At 36.4% G+C, this 17884-nt stretch overlaps 1 protein-coding gene across 7 annotated transcripts in view; it reads right to left on the bottom strand.

Annotated features, from left to right (window-relative positions):
• PTPN22 (protein tyrosine phosphatase non-receptor type 22) overlaps positions 1-17884 on the bottom strand; it is a 60582-nt gene that overhangs the window by 4060 nt on the left and 38638 nt on the right. For 3 of the 7 annotated variants that reach the window (XM_047724537.1, XM_047724541.1, XM_047724544.1), the window contains 9 exons: positions 16303-16379; positions 15387-16201; positions 13255-13338; positions 12977-13104; positions 11048-11075; positions 7895-7978; positions 7534-7649; positions 6294-6324; positions 1097-1174 (listed from right to left, as the gene is read on the bottom strand). In XM_047724537.1, the coding sequence (XP_047580493.1) occupies positions 1097-1174; positions 6294-6324; positions 7534-7649; positions 7895-7978; positions 11048-11075; positions 12977-13104; positions 13255-13338; positions 15387-16201; positions 16303-16379 (1441 nt within the window). The remainder of the gene's footprint in view (positions 1-1096; positions 1175-6293; positions 6325-7533; positions 7650-7894; positions 7979-11047; positions 11076-12976; positions 13105-13254; positions 13339-15386; positions 16202-16302; positions 16380-17884) is intronic. The other 4 variants (XM_047724538.1, XM_047724542.1, XM_047724540.1 and 1 more) reach the window with 3 other exon arrangements.

Here is a 17884-nt window from a genome sequence, read left to right as displayed (position 1 = left end):
TAAGAATCATAACTTTTTTCCCCTAACATTTTAAACCTTAGAGTTAATGTAATCCAAATAACATTTTATAGCTCAAGAAACATCCCAAGATTCTAGTTAAATATTTGGCCAAGGTGGAATGAATAGAGACCATAATCCAGGTGTGGCAGTGATGGCTACCTTTCCACCAAAATCTTTCCTTGGTTCTTCAGGAATGGAATTGTATCTCAGCAACTGCCTCCCTAGCATTATCACATTTCCCAGTCACTCTTGCAATTTAGATGTAACACATGTCCAAATTCTCTTCAAGGGAATGTGAGATGACATGATATTGCCACTTCCAGGCCAGTACCTTAAGACCAGAAGAGGAGGCCACACCTTTTCACGTTTACACATTTTCCTCTCATCTTCTTGCCACGTGCAATCTGGATGTGGCAGCAACCCAACTCTAACCATATGAACAAGGACAAGACCACAGAGCAACCGCCCTCAAGGTCTTGTCCTAGGGAACCTTAGGGGGCTCCCAGACCATTTCATGGGTTCTGCTTTTTCAGTAATAATTTTTAGTAATAATAGCCTACATTAATTACTATACTTCATATAAAAATTTGTAGTATATGTGATACTATTAAAGAGTATCATGAATTTATGTCACATAGAATAATAGGATGACTAAAATAAGATTATTTTAAGTTAATATTAGGGGCAGTGGGGCAAACAATTCCTTTAAACTATCAGAATTATGCTTCAGCTCCTATGTAGAATGAGCAATATGAGAGAGCAGCTGTTATTATCATACTTGTGTATTTTTTTATAACTTTGATTAGATATGAACTGGAGTATCATAGCATCTCAATTTCATTTGGCTTTGGCTAGTAACATTTACTACATGCCAACAGAGTTATTTCATTACCTAGCTTCATCTTCTGCTATGCTAGGCATTTCAGTCCTAGGTAAGTTGTTAAGAGGTAACTAAGGTCAAAAATGAAGAAGGTAAATTGCATGGAAAGGATATAAGTATAAGGACTTATATATCAACCTTGAATTATACTTAAAGTTGTAACACACTATAAGATAAACATTTTTTTTTAACTCTGTTGGAAAATAACACACATACCAAAATTCAGAAAGGAGCTGGAGCAATTTGACTGAACAGAGTCTGCAGGCTTGTTTGGTGGGGAAGAATTACAGATACCTAGAATCAAAAGAAAAAAATATAAGGGAAAAAATGAAGGCAGACTCCAATTACTGTTTATCAGACCACATAATTTTGAAATTAAACTTTTCCTCCAAAGTAATACTCCCAAATAAACGTATTACTATATAATGTAACAAAATATAGATGCTTACAAATGGGTTAACACTATAATCTCATTTTGGTGTGGGTATTTTTTTAAGGGTTTTTTTCCCCCTTGGAAACAGATTGTCTAGTAAAGCCCAACACTAAAGAGAAATCACCGGAGTATTCAGAAATAACATCCATTACATTTTGAGTCAACTTCTTGGGGGATTCACATTGTGGTTTTTTATTTCATTTTACTTTGCACTCTGATCACTTTTTTTTTTTTTTTTTTTGAGAGAGAGAGAACAAGCCCATGCAGGGGAGTGGTGGAGGGAGGAGGGGCAGAGAGAGAAAATTCCTAAGTAAGCTGATGGATCCCACAGTCCTAAGACCATGACCTGAGTCAAAATCAAGAAGAAGATGCCTAACCAACTGAGCCACTGCACTCTGATCACTCTTAACACGTTTTAAATAGTGCTCGCTTTGGCAGCACATATACTAAAATTAACACGTTTTAAATAATTTGTTTTGCACATTAGCTCATCCATGGCACACCTATAATTTTTCTTACAGTATCCTTTACTCCTAAATATCTTTCTTCACTTTCCAGCCTATATTTTTCCCATTATAGATGATTCTAGTTAGGCCCAGAATCTCCCAAAAGCATTGTTATATTGCTTTGTTTTGCTATTTTAGCTACTTACAGGTCGGTTTAAAAATGTTTCTCTTCCCAGCACCTTAAGATATTCATGTAAAAGTTACTGCCCAATTTTTAAAACAGTCCAGTGAAAACATCATCCATATTTTGTGCATGCACTACTTAGCAGTGAAAAAAGATGATTTCAGGTTTATATAAACCTATAAGACTTTACGTAAAAAGAACATATGATTAGGGAGAAATTATTAAATAGTCACCTTTTTTTGGCTTTCAGCATTTTGAGTGTGCAGTATGGGGACTGCATCTGTGTTTGTAAACACGTGCCTAATGCTAGGATTCAAGAAAAAAAAAACCCTCTCCATGGAGGTACTTGAGTATGAATCACTAGAGTACATACTGAATTTCAATCAGATTCAATTAAAATATATATTTATTGAATGCCTATTATGTGCCAAGCCTTGGGCTAGGCACTCAGGATAGAGACATGAATAAGAAGTAAGCGAAGGTGAGAAATTCAGGACATATCAAAATCATCACTAAACTGCATGTGAGCTGACAGTAGTATACATCCTTCAGAAAGAAAATAGTTGTGCCCAAAGGGAATGTTGTGGGTTTTTTTTGTTTTTGTTGTTGTTGTTTTATCACAGGGGACAAAATCTGCAAATATATCAGAGGGAACAGCTATTTTGCATATTGACTTGTCACAGTTTGGTTTGCTTTTTTTGTTTCTTTTTCAAAATGGCAGTGCCATATGGTTGAACTTAATATACTTGCAAGTACCTAGTTTTGTTAAGTTATTATGCAAATAAGACTGATTATCCTACAATTTGCTTTTCTTGCTTAATGAAATATCTTGGGTTTTTTCCTATGGCAGCTCCGGTAGAACTATATTATGTAACAGATATTTTTAAGCTGCCTGCCCAGCATTAATTCCTCATCTTTCTGATAACAGAATTTGAGTTTTCCTTTAGGAAACCACCCCTCCCCAATTTTCAGCTCCTATATGTCTGGTGAAGTTGATTCTACTCTTAGATCATGGAACTGACCTATAGGGCTAATTTTCAGTTGGTGTATTGCCATAATCATACCAGGTATTTAGATCTGACCTCATTTCTTATTGGTCAGTGTCCATATATAACAATTGTTAAATATTTTAATAATAGTTAACAGTATGACAGTACGACACTGCTCTGCTTAATCAGAATATACTGGCAATAAATTGGTTCAAGGATGGGCAAATGAATCAAACCAAGACAATCAGGTCCAATCAGTCCTAGTCATCAGACTATTCCTTGAGCAACCAGGAAAGAGCTAATTTTTTCCATCACAAGCCTGATACCACATGATAAAAGCTTCCTCATGAATGAACAAACACAGAGTAAAACAAAGCTGGAAATATGGAATGAGATTAGGTCCTGATTATATCATTTGAACTCTTGGTTACAGGCCAATGAATCCCCCTTTTCCTCTTAAGCTAGCTTTCATTGGTTTTTCTATCACTTGCAACTGAAGGATACCTGAGTAGTGTTTCCCACCAAAAGTAGGCGTCAGGGACCATGGTCAATATCTTCAGTTCTTGTCACCCTATAATTCACTCTCCACACAGCAGATAGCAGGATCTTTTTTTTTTTTAAAGATTTTATTTATCTGACAGAGAGAAATCACAAGTAGGCAGAGAGGCAGGCAGAGAGAGAGGAGGAAGCAGGCTCCCTGCTGAGCAGAGAGCCCGACGTGGGGCTCTATCCCAGGACCCTGAGATCATGACCCGAGCCGAAGGCAGCGGCTTAACCCACTGAGCCACCCAGGCGCCCCTAGGATCTTTTTTAAAAACAGATCATGTAACATCTCTGCCTAAAGCTCTTCAGTGACTTCCCATTACACTTAGAAAAAACTCTGAACTACTTAGCATGACCCGTAACGATTTAACTACCTTCTCCCCCACTTCCACCATCTTGTCAGCCACACTTTACTGCTCTGCACTCTTGATACCATGCAGCTATGATGGCTTCCTCTCTGTTCCTACAATACACTGAACTCCTACCTCAGAGGGTTTGCATATGCTATTCCCTCTATCTGGAGGACTCCTCTCCACTTTTCTCCTGGCTGGCTTCTCTCTCAGGTCTCAGGTTTAATGATCACTTAGAAAGGGCCTCCTAGACCACTCTTTCTATAATAAATCCCTTTGGGGATGCCTGAGTGGCTCAGTGGGTTAGGCTGCTGCCTTTGGCTCAGGTCATGATCCTAGGGTCCTGGGATCGAGTCCCGCATCGGGCTCCTTGCTCAGCGCGGACCCTGTTTCTCTCTCTGCCTCTGCCTGCAACTGTGCCTGCTTGTGTGCACACACTCTCTCTCTCTCTCTCTCTGGCAAATAAATAAAATCTTTTAAAAATTGAAAAAATAAAATAAAATAAATCCCTTTGTTATTCTCTCTCATAGTTACCCTCTTGGTTTCCTACACAGCATTTATCACCATGTGTTGGTATGTTCATATCTGTGAATTGTTTAATATCTGAATCCCTCACTAGACTTAAGTTTCACAAAGGCATAGTCCAATACCTGTTGTGTTTCCCATCATATACCCAGTGCCTTACAAAATGCTGGACGCACAGTAGGCACTCAATGAATATTCAATGAATGACTAACACTATGCTTAAATGCAAGCTTAAAACCACAGGTCAAGAACACTCATTTTATTAAAAGTAAGACCAGCTTTAACTACAGACAAGTTAGAGATCCAGGCTAAAGGGAGAACATCTGGACTTCAGGAGTCATGAACCATCTGGAAGGTTAAGAGGAGACATACCCAAGTACAGGCAGATAAATCTAAAGCTTCAGGTTTTTTTGTTTTTTGTTTTTTGTTTTTTTTTTAGCTTCAGGATATTTTGAGAGCCAGGTATTATTCTTCATTTAAGGACAAAAGACCAGAGGATGAAGGCAACTGAGAAACTGAAATTAGTTTAGATCTAGAGAATGATCTGGGAGGTCTTATTTAGAAATAAGACTCAGAATTTCTGAGCGTCCCACATATTGAATCTATGCCAACCTAAATTTACCTGAAATTTCTGTGTCTTTGATATCCCCAAGATAGGGTTGGGGCTATGCAAAAAAAAAAAAAAAAAAAAAAAAAAAGTCAGTCTCTCTCTCTCTCTCTTTTTTTTTTTTTAAAGATTTTATTTATTTGTCAGAGAGAGGGAGAGAGAGCAAGCACAGGCAGACAGAATGGCAGGCAGAGGCAGAGGGAGAAGCAGGCTCCCCGATGAGCAAGGAGCCCGATGTGGGACTCGATCCCAGGACGCTGGGATCATGACCCGAGCCGAAGGCAGCTGCTCAACCAACTGAGCCACCCAGGCGTCCCTCTCTCTTTTTTTAAGAGAAAGAAAACGGTGTTTCATAAGCTAAGCTGTTCAAACCAAGCTGGCTAGCTGTTCAAGTCAGTCACTTCTTTGCTTCAGGCTGTTTTATTTCCCCTGTTTTATACTACAGTTTTCTCTGAAATGTTTAAATTCCCTTTTGACTCATTTTAGAGGAAAAGTAAATTTTCAAATCATACTTTATGATCATAGGTGAGAAATCCATTCACTTCTAAGATCAGGTGTAGTGTCAATGAAGGCAAGCTAGAACAAGTTTATTGATGGGATAGTGAAGAGAAAACTTAGCAGAAACAGGTAAGATTCAGCTATAAACCTTCTTATATAAACAATACCATAAATTGTGTTTTCTCAGCGCTCTTTGTCCCTCCCCATTATATCAGTATAATGCCAAATAACTGTTTGGTCCTTAGTGATTAACCAAATGGATCAAATTCATAAAAAGTATATCACTATTTTTTATATACCATGTAGTTATAAATAAGGATTTCTGAGATAATTTCCCACAGTTTCAGGAGTCTTTTGGTTCTGTTTTCATTACAATAGAGCGAAAATAATAAGCAACAGACTTTTATTACTAATAATACTTGGCAAAAATAGAAACGTGTCAATACTTTGCTTCTTTCATTAAATCAACACATTTGTTTCACAATATGCTTTGCTGTGACTATTTTCAAAGAAAATACATCCAAGGTTAGACTGCTAGGAATTTTAAATAACACATTTGTATGACAGCATCTCAGGATGGGTGGAAAGTGACACACATCATATTATTCCTGTCTGTTAAACAAAAACTCCCCTACCCTTTACTCGCTTCCAATATTAGCACTGTGGATCCTCACATGCTACAAGGCCCCAGAGTGATCCTTCTGACACAGAGGGCCCTAGCAGGGCTCTGTATAGGAATAATATTGCTAATGTTTACACAGAGTGGTTATATAAGGAAAAATTACATAATTGTGGAAGTGTATATGTATTCTAAAAAAACAAGTAAAAAGAAACTTACTCTTTTTCACGTTTCTCAAAATTTTCAAACTCTACAAAAATGAAAAGGAAAATGTTAGTTTTTTCTTATTTTCCTATGAAATCCAAAATACTTTCATCAAGTAAAAATACAGATTTCAGTTGAAAGGATTAATTTCCCTAAAAATAGCCATCAAATGCACAAAATTATTTTTCCATCTTGCTATTTTAATTCAGTGCAAAGTCTCCACTAGATTTTATCTTGCTATTTGTTTCCCATCAACATAAGAATCACTCTACGTATTTAGAAGGAGTGCTATCAGAATATCAGAGAAAAAAGGAGTTCCTACGTTTCTTCTTTATTAAGACCATTCTAGAAACCACAATGGCTTCTGAAGATAGCTATGATACCCAGCCATTCCCATTCTAGCCAAGAACTTCTAAAAATCCTACTCTGAACTAAAATTTACTAAGGTCCACTCCATACTGTTACCATGCTACTTCCCTCTCCTTCTGTTCAGCAAAACCACTCTGCCTCCTTTACGTGAAGTCCCTAACTTATCTCTTCCAGGAACCGACCCATATTTCTCTTCTTCACATACCTCGGCATGTATGTTTTTAATCTGTTTCGTGGTATTTTGTTCTTTTTGATATCTTCATGTTGTTTCTCATATAGGCATTGTATTCCAATGGATTAACTGTTCTCTTTTCAAGGACACATAGATATCCTTTAGGATGTTTCTATCTTCTAACACCTAACAGAAGTGTAGTTTTCTATATAATAGATATTTAATAAATTCTTTTTGGAGGGAAATTTTTTATTTAAATTTTTAAAAATAAATCATTAATTTATAATTCAAAATATTATAGTCAAAATGCTCCCATCTTTGTTCTCCATCTATCCAGTTTCTGACCCTTCCTCCACAGATAACCATTATTATTCATTTCTTATGTATCCTTCCAGAGTCACTTATAATGTACAATACAAATATAGATCATATTTTCTACCACTTAAGGAAAAGTTAATAAATTATAAATAAGTACACTGAGAGCATCCTCATTCCTTTTTAAACTATATATTATTTCATTATATGCATATACTATGATTTATGACTTATTTAATCAGTTGCCCTAGTGATTAACAGTCTTGTTCCCAATCAGCTGTTCTTATAAATAATCTAATTTCCATCTTGATTCTGGCAACAGGGAAGGGGTGAAGGGTGTGAACACCTTCAGAAATGAAAAGACTCTGGCATGTTTCTTAAAACTCCCATCTTTTTTACCTTAGTCCTTGTGAAACCTTTTCCCGGAGTCTTCAATATCTGTTTTGAAGATGTTGAATTATCCATGGTATTAAGACAGCTAGTAGAATAAGTCTTTACAGGCTGAGCTTGCATACCTTTAAAAAAAATGATTTGATGCATAGCTTTTTAAGCCTCTGAGACATATATATAGGTACATATTCAGTAATTCTTAGCTTGGCTTTTTTATGCATTATTTTTATATTATGGATTTTTTTAATGTATTATTTTTATCTTGTTTAATCATTCTTTATACCTTTACCATTTAGGTCCTACTTTATTGTTAATCTTCTAGCAGTCTCATTTTTATAGCTTTTTTGAGAGGAATATAGTAGTCACTTACAATCTTCATCAGCAAGAATGAAGGACTCCAGGGTTCTTTCTGGGAGTGGAGGTGGGGGGGGAGAAGAACGATCTTGATGTAGATCTTTGATAAGAAGAGTAGACAACAAAAGAAGACAAAACAAAAATCCATCATTTAAATGTTAGAAGTCAAAACTCCTTTTTGGTGTTGTATAATGTTTCCAACTTTTCTATATTAACCTATGACAAACACATAAAAAATAATCTGAACAACAGCCGGAGCCACAAGAATTTTGTTGTTCTAGCTTTTTAGCCAATGAACCTATGATGCATCAAAAACTTGTACTCCCTTAGAAAAGTAGTTTTCCAAAGAAATTGAACTTGAAATTAATCAAGCTTCTAGATCTAACCGCCATTTTACATAGAATCCTGGGGATAGCATAACATGTTAATAAATAAAACCATGAGAATATAAACAACAAAAATCCAGAATATTCACAGTCTTTAGGACAAATGATCCACGCTCTTCTACAAATAATGGCATGAGGGAATAAAAAGGAGAGAAAACTCTTACAAATTTTAAAAGACTTAACAAATATATAAACCAGATGCAATGTGTAGACTTTGAACCCAGATGCATATAAACCAACTGTAAAAAGACATTTTTGAGGCAATTTGAGAAAATTATATAAAATCATATTAAGGGATTATTGTTAATTCCATTGGCATGATAATACTGCTATGGTAGGCTTAAAATGTGTTTGGAATTTTCCATGATATAAAGAATTTTAAATAATAGAGCTATTTTCCCAAAATATAAGTCCTAAAGATACAAAGAGTGTATGATAATCTCATTATATGGTGCTGAATATAATTACATACCATATTAATGTCTTTTGAAACTGAAAATGTGGCTCAGAGCTAGAGTTTCACCTATCTTTGGTCTTGGGTTCTTTAGGCCTTAGGATTTGTCTCTAAAGCAAGTTCTCTTGTTGTTTCTTTCTTATACACCAGGTGATATGCAAAAAGTAAAGTACAATCCTTATTTCTAGCACCTAATATCATAACTGGCATATAGCAGGCACTTAATAAATATTTGATAACTACTCTGAAGTTGCTTATCATCTTCCAGTCTGCTGTTAGAAAGTACACTGAGAACTAAAGCTAACTTGCAGTGAATGATATCCTGCCAAATATCTTCCTAAAATACCACTTTCTTTTCTTTTTTTAAAAAGATTTTATTTATTTGACAGAGAGACAGCAAGAGAGGGAACACAAGCAGGGGCAGTGGGAGAGGGAGAAGCAGGCTTCCCGCTGAGCAGGGAGCCTGATTCTGGGCTCGATTCTGGGCTCGATCCCAGGACCCTGGGATCATGGCCTGAGTCAAAGGCAGACGCTTAACAACTGAGCCACAAGGTGCCCCCTAAAATACCACTTTCATCTTTATTTCTCCTGTGATGAAGAACCTACAATGCTTATTACTTATTGCATTAAATCTAAATTCTTCTGCCTAGCTCTATGTATGTAGATAGAATACACATAATAAAATTTGCTATTAATGACAGTACATTTACAGTGCTGTACAACCATCACCACTATTTCGAAAACATTTTCATCACCCTAAAAAGAAACTCCATATCCACTTAGCAGTAATTTCCCATTCCCCCCAGATTAGATTGGCAACCACGAATCTGCTTTCTCTATATATAGATTTCCTTGACCTGGATATTTTATCTGCCTAACTTTAAAATCCTTCAGAATCTTTCCACATTTCATCCAAATTTATTTTCCATAGTTCCCAGAATAGATTCTCTATTGCAACTAAATTAACCTACTCACCATTTCTCTATACTCATCATGCTTATTTCTACCTTTTAAGTCAATGCTACCCTGATTCCAGCTCCTGGAATTCCCTCTTTTTTTCTCTGTCTACCCATATTCTTAAATTTCTTTCTTCTACTCAGTGAAGACTTTCCTAACCACTCCAGTGATATTTCCTTTTTTTCCAGACTCCTGGTGATTAGAATCAGTCCACACAGATTATCAGTTAATGGTTCCAAGTAAGTATTAATTTTGCCTACCCAATTTGAATATAAACATTAAAAAATATCTTTTCTTGTATATCCTGACTATCCTAACACTGTTTAAAGCATATAGAACTTGCTTAGAAATTGCTCATTTAATAATTATCTAATAAAAATGGTAATACATAACATTTAATGAGAGCTTATTATTTGACAATCGCTGTGTTAAAAGCTTTATATGCATTGTCTCACTCAACCCTTACAAAAACCCTCTAAGAAACGAGTTCTATTATCCTCATAATATAAGTGAGGAAAATCAATAGAGAAAGTATATAATTTAACCAAGGTTATGCATTTTGATAACTCCTGGTAGGCTAAAGATTTGATTTAAAGCCTATCTGACTCCAAAGCCCATGCTCATTAACCGCTATGTTAAACTACCTATGTAATTTGAATAATATGTTCTTATGAATAACTATGTTGAGGGCAACTACCACCTGTTATAATGTATGTAAAGTACCTGTATGTGCCCAATAAATGTTAGCTGTAGATGTCGTTATTTGGTGTATAAAACAAGCAAAACTCAAGGCCCTTCAGTGGCTCAGTCAGTTAAGTATCTGCCTTCAGCTCAGGTCATGATCCCGGAGTCCCAGGAATCAAGCCCCATGTTGGGCTCCCTGCTCACTGGGGAGTCTGCTTTTCCCTCTCCCTTTGCTACTTCCTCTGCTCCTTCTCTCTCTCTCTCTCTCGCCCATTCTCTCTCAAATAAATAAATAAAATCTTAAAAAAAAAACAGCAACAAAGTACTGGAGAAATAACAGCAAATTAAAGATCTAAAGAATCAAACTGCTAACAATGGTAAAACCTATAAAATAGAAATGCTGCAAAATGTTAAGAAAATTCTACTTGAAATTGTTTTTGTCTTTGTCTTTGTTTTTAAGGATTATATGTCAGGGAGTAGAATCCTAAAATCCTGTGTTTTCCTTGCCCTTGACAAGGCAAAACTCCTAGCCTGGGAAAATCAGGAAAAAAACAATAAATAGTGGAGCTATTATGGGAACCATGCCATCTCCTGAGGTGAATTACTCTAAACTTAATGAGTCATTCTTAGAGTATAAATTCTTAGAGCTAAATGTCATTAAAGCCAGGGGGAGTTGTTTTTTTTTTACCTGATTTGGGACTCCGGAGTTTTACACTCTAAAAGAAAGAAATAAGAGAAAAGTGAAAGAGGAATCAGTACACAAATTTAGAAACTCTAAGCAATATAAGGCATTTTTGAAAGCCTTATAGAGACAGTCATGAAATGTTGACCTTATTTTTCCTGATTTGTAAGCACACTAAATTATGAAAAGGCATCCTGAACTCCTACAGTGTTTTACTCTCTTTCTCTAAATTTATTTCTTTTTTCCCTTTTATATAAAGAAAAATTATGAATTTTTTAAATATTTAATTATTTTTTTAAACTTCAAGTGTAATTAACATACAATTTTATATTAGTTTTGGGTGTCAAATGTAATGATTCAACAATTCTATACATTAATCCATGCTATTCAAGGATTAATATGGATATTCCGTGCTATTCACAATAAGTGTGCTCTTAATCCCCTTCACCTATTTGACCCATGTCCCACCCACCTCCCTCTGCTAACCATCAGTTTGTCCTCTATAATTATGAGTCTGTTTTTTTGTTTGTCTCTTTTTTCTTAGCTCCTTTATTTTGCATGAGGGTTCCTTTTTCCTCGCATTCTCACCAACACTTGTTTCTTGTGTTTCTTTCTTTTTTTTAACCATTGTAACTGGTGTGAGATGATATCTCATTGTGATTTTGATTTGCATTTCCCTGATGATGAGTGATGGGCATATTTTCATGTCTGTTGTTCATCTGTATTTCTTCTTTGGAAAAACGTCTATTCGTATCTACTGTCCATTTAAAAAATCAGATTATGTAGGGGTTTTTTATATACGTTGTATAAATTTTTTATATATCTTGGATATTAACCCCTGATCAAATATATCATTTGCGGGGGCACCTGGGTGGCTCAGTGGGTTGAGCCGCTGCCTTCAGCTCAGGTCATGATCTCAGGGTCCTGGGATCCAGCCCCGCATCGGGCTCTCTGCTCAGCAGGGAGCCTGCTTCCTCCTCTCTCTCTGACTGCCTCTCTGCCTGCTTGTGATCTCTCTCTGTCAAATAAATAAATAAAATCTTTTAAAAAAAATATCATTTGCAAATATCCTCTGCCATAACCTTATGGTGATTTTTGTATGTCATGGCAATTGGTCCTAAAGTGATCCTTTTTTAATTTATTTCCTTCCTACAGAACATTTCCCAGAAAATTTAACTGGAGGTAAATTGTTGAAATTGAAATTACTTCATGACACTGGAAAAGGAGTGATTGTTCTTGGCTCTAGCAGTTGTTAAGATAAAGACCATCACATGTGAGCATATTATTAACAATAATAACTACAAATATATTAAAAGTGTAATCAAAAAGATAAAGAATATTTGCCTACTAGCATTGCAGTTGTAGTCACTTTAAAATGTTTGTTTAGTTAATTACTTTTCTGATCTCTGAAATTTTAAGGTAGTTGGTTCATAGAATATATACAAACATATAACAGATTGTTGAAGTGTAATTTTACTTCCAGAAATGGGGAGCATTATCCTGAAAAGTTTATCTTAAATAGCATGGACTTTAACATCTGTCTTTCAAAAAATTGCTCTCTACAACATAATATCAGAGAACACGATACAGCCTACCAAATGACTACTATGAACAGGCTACCTACTTATAAAAGATGTATTTTTGCCTTAATTGTACTTCAGGAACCAGTTCAAACATTTCCTCTTTCACTATGCCTTCCTTAGTCACTTCCAACTTGAAAGTTTCATAAGGGCAAGAATTGTGTCTTATCCATTGCCTTATCCCCATATCCTCTAGCACATTGTTTTCTAAAGAGTATAAATGAGTATAAGGAGTATACATATAAGCAGTATAAATACTGCTTAGTATTTGTTGAGTGATAGGCTTTAAAAATACAAGGAGTACAATTTTGGTCTGTGGAATCCAGATGAGTAGAAAAGAAAAAGTGTTATGGACCTTAGTTGGTCTAAGTCTCACAGTGTCATCAGATGTCCTTGATTCAGATGTTCTATTCCATAGTGATGTTCCAACTTTTACCTCCTCAGCTGAAGATAAGGATTTGGGAACATTCAGTGGGAATTCTCCTGAAAGTAAATATGGTCCAATTCTTAGGAGTGTTGAAATTCTTACAGAATAATGCAAATGTTACTCACAGCAGCACGCAGAACATTGACAGGACCTGAGAAGTATTCTAGTTAATCCACTTTATTTTACACTATCTGAACAGTACTCACCAGCTTCCTCCAGCACAATAAAAGACTCGGGTGTCCGTTCAGGAAGTGGAGGGGGGACTTCATCATCTATCCTTGGACAAGTTGCTATCCAAAATTCCAGAAATAGAACCATAATTTTTCATTAGAAACATCCAAAGGAAATTCTTTTTTCTTTTTTAAGATTTATTTATTTGTTTGAGGGAGAGAGAAAGAGCGAGTGGGAGGGAGAGAAAATCTCAAGGAGACCCCATGGTGAGCATGGAGTCGTTGTACATGAGGCTTGATCTCAGGACCCTGAGATCATCACCTGAGCCAAAACCAAGAGCTGGATGCTTAACCCATGGTGCCACCCAGGAGCCCTGCCAAAGGAAATTCTTTTTTTTTTTTAAGGTTTTTTTTTTTAAGGTGGTTTTTTTTTGTTTTTTTTTTTTTTTTGACAGAGGGAGGGAGATCACAAGTAGCCAGAGAGGCATGTGGAGAGAGAGGGGGAAGCAGGCTCCCTGCTGAGCAGACAGCCTGATGTGGGGCTCCATCCCAGGACCCTGAGATCATGACCTGAGCTGAAGGCAGAGGATTAACCCACTGAGCCACTCAGGCACCTCATTTTTTTTTTTTTTTAGAGATTTTTTTGCCAAAGGAAATTCTTATATTCTAATCTTGAAGTAAAGTCCATCAAGCATCATTACAGTACTTAAGCTGGTATGTTTTTACTCAAGGAAAAAGCAAAATAAATTCTCCCATTTTAATTTGCAAACCCAGGAGGCTTTGCTGCTTCTTCAAAATTTATTCCCTATTTCCTTTAAAGGCCCCAAAGTGTTTTGGTCGAGTCACTCAGTACCAGTTAACAGAATATAAAACATTATATTAATTCAGGAAGTTTTGAGTTATTTTCTATATAACCCTTTTGTTTCATGTACAATATTCAATAAAGCATGATAAAGCACTTTTAAATATGCCAAGGATTCAGTTACAGAGTAGGTTGAAGTTTAAAGATTTTAGTATCACTTCTTCATTCTACAGTGAAGAATATGGATTTTTTTCCTTTTTTACAAAACAGTGGTATAACAAGGTTTTCTATTTTTCTACAGAAAAATTCAGAATTTTTATAGAAAAATTCAAATGCTGTTATAAGAAACTGCCACCAGGTGGCATACATGTCAATGATGTTACAATCCCTAAAGCTCGAATTTGCTTTTGAAGATGATGCTCAGAGAAGTTTAAGGTATTGTGGGTAACTTAAAAAAAAAAAATCCTTTAAATTATAAAACAGGATCAAAATACATAAAATAAAGAAGCAATTAGATCCAGGTAAAACATTTTTGTCACAAACTACACATCCACATATCTATCTACTAAGAAACCCTGTACAATAAATCATGTTATAGAAAAAATTTTTTCTACATCCTATTTAGGTAAAATGCCATTCATAAACTTCTGATAATATATCTGGAGAGTTAAGCTTGGTCTTTTCTTCACCTTCTTCCCTATCAAGCTATTATAACTATCTCTAGGAGGATACTTACTTTTACTTTTAAACCACTCAATAAAACAAAAACAATATGCATAATATGCAAACATCCAGGACAATAAAGGTGAAAAAGCATGAAAATAAAGGTGAATATAAGATGATAGTCCCACATAGCGTATAAATGCATGTTCTCATCTACTACGTTATTATGCAAGGATGGGAAGAAATCAGATCCTCCTCTTCCAACTCCCGCAGAAGAGAACTGAATGCTGAACGATCTGTTCAGCTCAGTGCAGCCACATGGTTGAGCAAAAATGTCCTGAGGCACCATGCAGTGCTGTGGATCAAATCCTTTCTGCTGCTTCTTTGAAAGTTGCTTCCGCCTAGCAAGGGTGAATTGTGGACCTCTGATAAACATCCCGAGGAATGGGGATTGCCTCCTTTAGGGACACACTTGCTGGCATAGAGCCTGCCTCCGTTGCTGCCTGTTTCATCAACGATTACATGTTGCTATTTTTTTAACTCATCCCATCATGAAAACCCTTGGGGATTTATTTCTTTGAGGAGGAGAAGGAAGGAGGAGAAAGAAGCTGAGAAAGACAAGGGGGAGCATGAGAAGAAACCAAATCTTCTATAGAGAAGAGTGAAATCTAGAATGCCATATAAACTTCGAAAAAGAACTTACCTACTACTGCTGTCTCTGGGTTCGGAGAGGGGTATTCGGTTGGAGGACTCAGTGCTAAAGAACCACGTGAATCGTAAGAAGAAAAGAGGGTTGTAGAAGATGCTGGCAATGAGGAACAAGGCAAAACGTTTCCATCTGGCTTCTCAGATAAATCAGGAGACATCTTAGAACCAGCACTAGTAGGAGACAATGATAAGAAATAAGGATCTTCTACAGACATGTAAGAATATACACGAAGAGGCTGAGAGTCCTGCTCCTTTGCAACAGAGGCGCTGTACATTTGGGGCTGAGAGTCTGACGGCAGTGAATCATTCTGTTCTGCCAAAGAAGCATGCCTCGCTTTTTGAGCCTGCTCGAGATAAGAACTGTGGGGTTGAGATTCCAAACAAGAAACATTTTCCTTGATGTCCAACTCCTCGGTGTTTCTCTGTTGTATCAGCTCAAAGGGCGTTGATTTGGTCCGTATTATCGGCGCCTTTGAATTAAAATACCTTCCTGCCACATCGGCAGCTTTAGAATTTGGACACGCTCCAAACAAAATGGCACTCCAATCTAAACTCTGATGCTTCTGAAGAGGCTTCCCAGCTATTGGAAACGCCTTGGTCTCCCAATGTGTGGTTATGTCGGCATTTTTGTTACAACTACAGTTTAGCTCCAAAAGGTCAAAAGCACGGCTCTGTTCACCACCGTGCAAGGCTAACCTTTCCTTTTCACTTCTGTCAGAAGTCCTGAGGTCAAAAGAAGAAACTTCTGCACTTTTCACCCTTAGCTTTGGTTTGCTCTGTTGTTTCATCTTCTCTTCTTCTTTTAAGCTGCTGAAACAAAAACAAAGGAAGGATAACACCGTACCCCAGAGAGGTCTCCTGTTAGCATCACATCAGTGAGACAACACAGGGGTGTGTAAAATTGTACTCACCTTTTTGGTAAATTGGGAGAATAAGACTCTGTTTCTAGAATGGGATTTTGCTTAAGAATGGAATCCTGTGCTTGAATCTTCAAGAGAAATAAGGAAGACACTGGTTTTTAGTGAAGAAATGGCAATATTTTAACATCTCATAAAGTTGAGAAGTTACTTTTCAGAAAACATAAAGATTTAAAATCATTCACAAAGGAGATGAGTTTCCAAAATATTGAGTCAACAAGAACTTGTTCGCGTACCAAGATCAAAGGATTAATAGTGTTATAGAACCTAGAAAGTGTTCACTTATAGTATCAAATGTGGGACTTTTAACATGCCTTTGGGGGTAACTTTTAAGAAAAATCTACCTTCAGAAATGACATCATCTCAATTCTTAAATTACTAAGTGCTTATTAGGTCCTTATACTTATCTTATTCTACCTCTTTCTTCCTTACAACCTACTAGCTATACTGGTTTTGTTGTCATTCCTTAAGCATACCAAGCCTGTTTTCAATTCCAGCCTTTTACACTTACTATTCCCTCTGATTGAAATACTCTTACTCCAGATTTTGCATAACTGGCTCTTTCTAAGTAATTGTGCTCTACTTAAATGTCACCTGCATAAGGAAATCTTCTCTGACCACTCAACCTAAAATCATATTCCTACACACTTGTCAGCCACTCTTTTTCTTCATAGCAATTATCGCATTATGAAATATGTTATGTAGAATCTTGGATACCACCAATTTGTAAACTATATCCTGAATTTAGAAATGTTTATATGCATTTTTTAAGTGTCATCAACCACTGTAAGATTCCACCTGTTATGGGATTAATTATGACTCTCAAAAAGATATGTTGAAATCTAACCCCTGGTATCTGTGAATGTGACCTTATATGGAAATGAGTCTTTACAGATGTTATTGGTCAAGATGAGCTCATACTGGATTCAGGTGGGCCCTATCACAGTGGCTTGGGTCCTTATTTTAAAAAAAACAAACAGAGACTCAGAGACATAAAGGGAGAATGCCATGTAATAATGGAGACAGACTGGAGAAATGGATCTTTAAGCCAATAAATGCCAAAGATTGCTGGCAAACACCAGAAACTAAGAAGAAACTAGAAAGACTCACTAGAGATATGAGAGAAAACATGGCCTTGCTGACACGTTGATTTTGGACTTCCTACGTCTAGAACTATGAGAAAATAAAATTTTTTAAACAAAGTATCAGTTGTATGAAGTGTGTTGCATTTAAAATTTAAGATTTTTTTCTTATTTGACAGAGAGAATGTGGAAGTGCAAAGCAGGGGGACAGGGAGAAGAGAAGCAGGCTCCTCACTGAACAGGGAACCTGATGAGGGGCTCTATCCCAGGACCCTTGGATCATGACCTGAGCCAAAGGCAGATGCTTAACTGACTGGGCCATTCAGAGGCCTGAAAATACATTTGTTTTAAGTCCTCCTGAGTTTGTGATATTTGTTACAGCGAGTCTGGTAAACTGATAAGAGACATGAATACCCCACTTTCAATAATGGATAGATCAGATAGAAGATCAGTAAGGAAATAGAGGACAGACATGAACAACACCATAAACCAAT

The sequence above is a fragment of the Lutra lutra genome, chromosome 4 (genome assembly GCF_902655055.1).
Source record: "Lutra lutra chromosome 4, mLutLut1.2, whole genome shotgun sequence".
Lineage (NCBI taxonomy): Eukaryota > Metazoa > Chordata > Mammalia > Carnivora > Mustelidae > Lutra > Lutra lutra.
The sequence above is the reverse complement of the archived record's forward strand: the minus strand, read 5'-3'. Positions and strand labels throughout refer to the sequence as shown.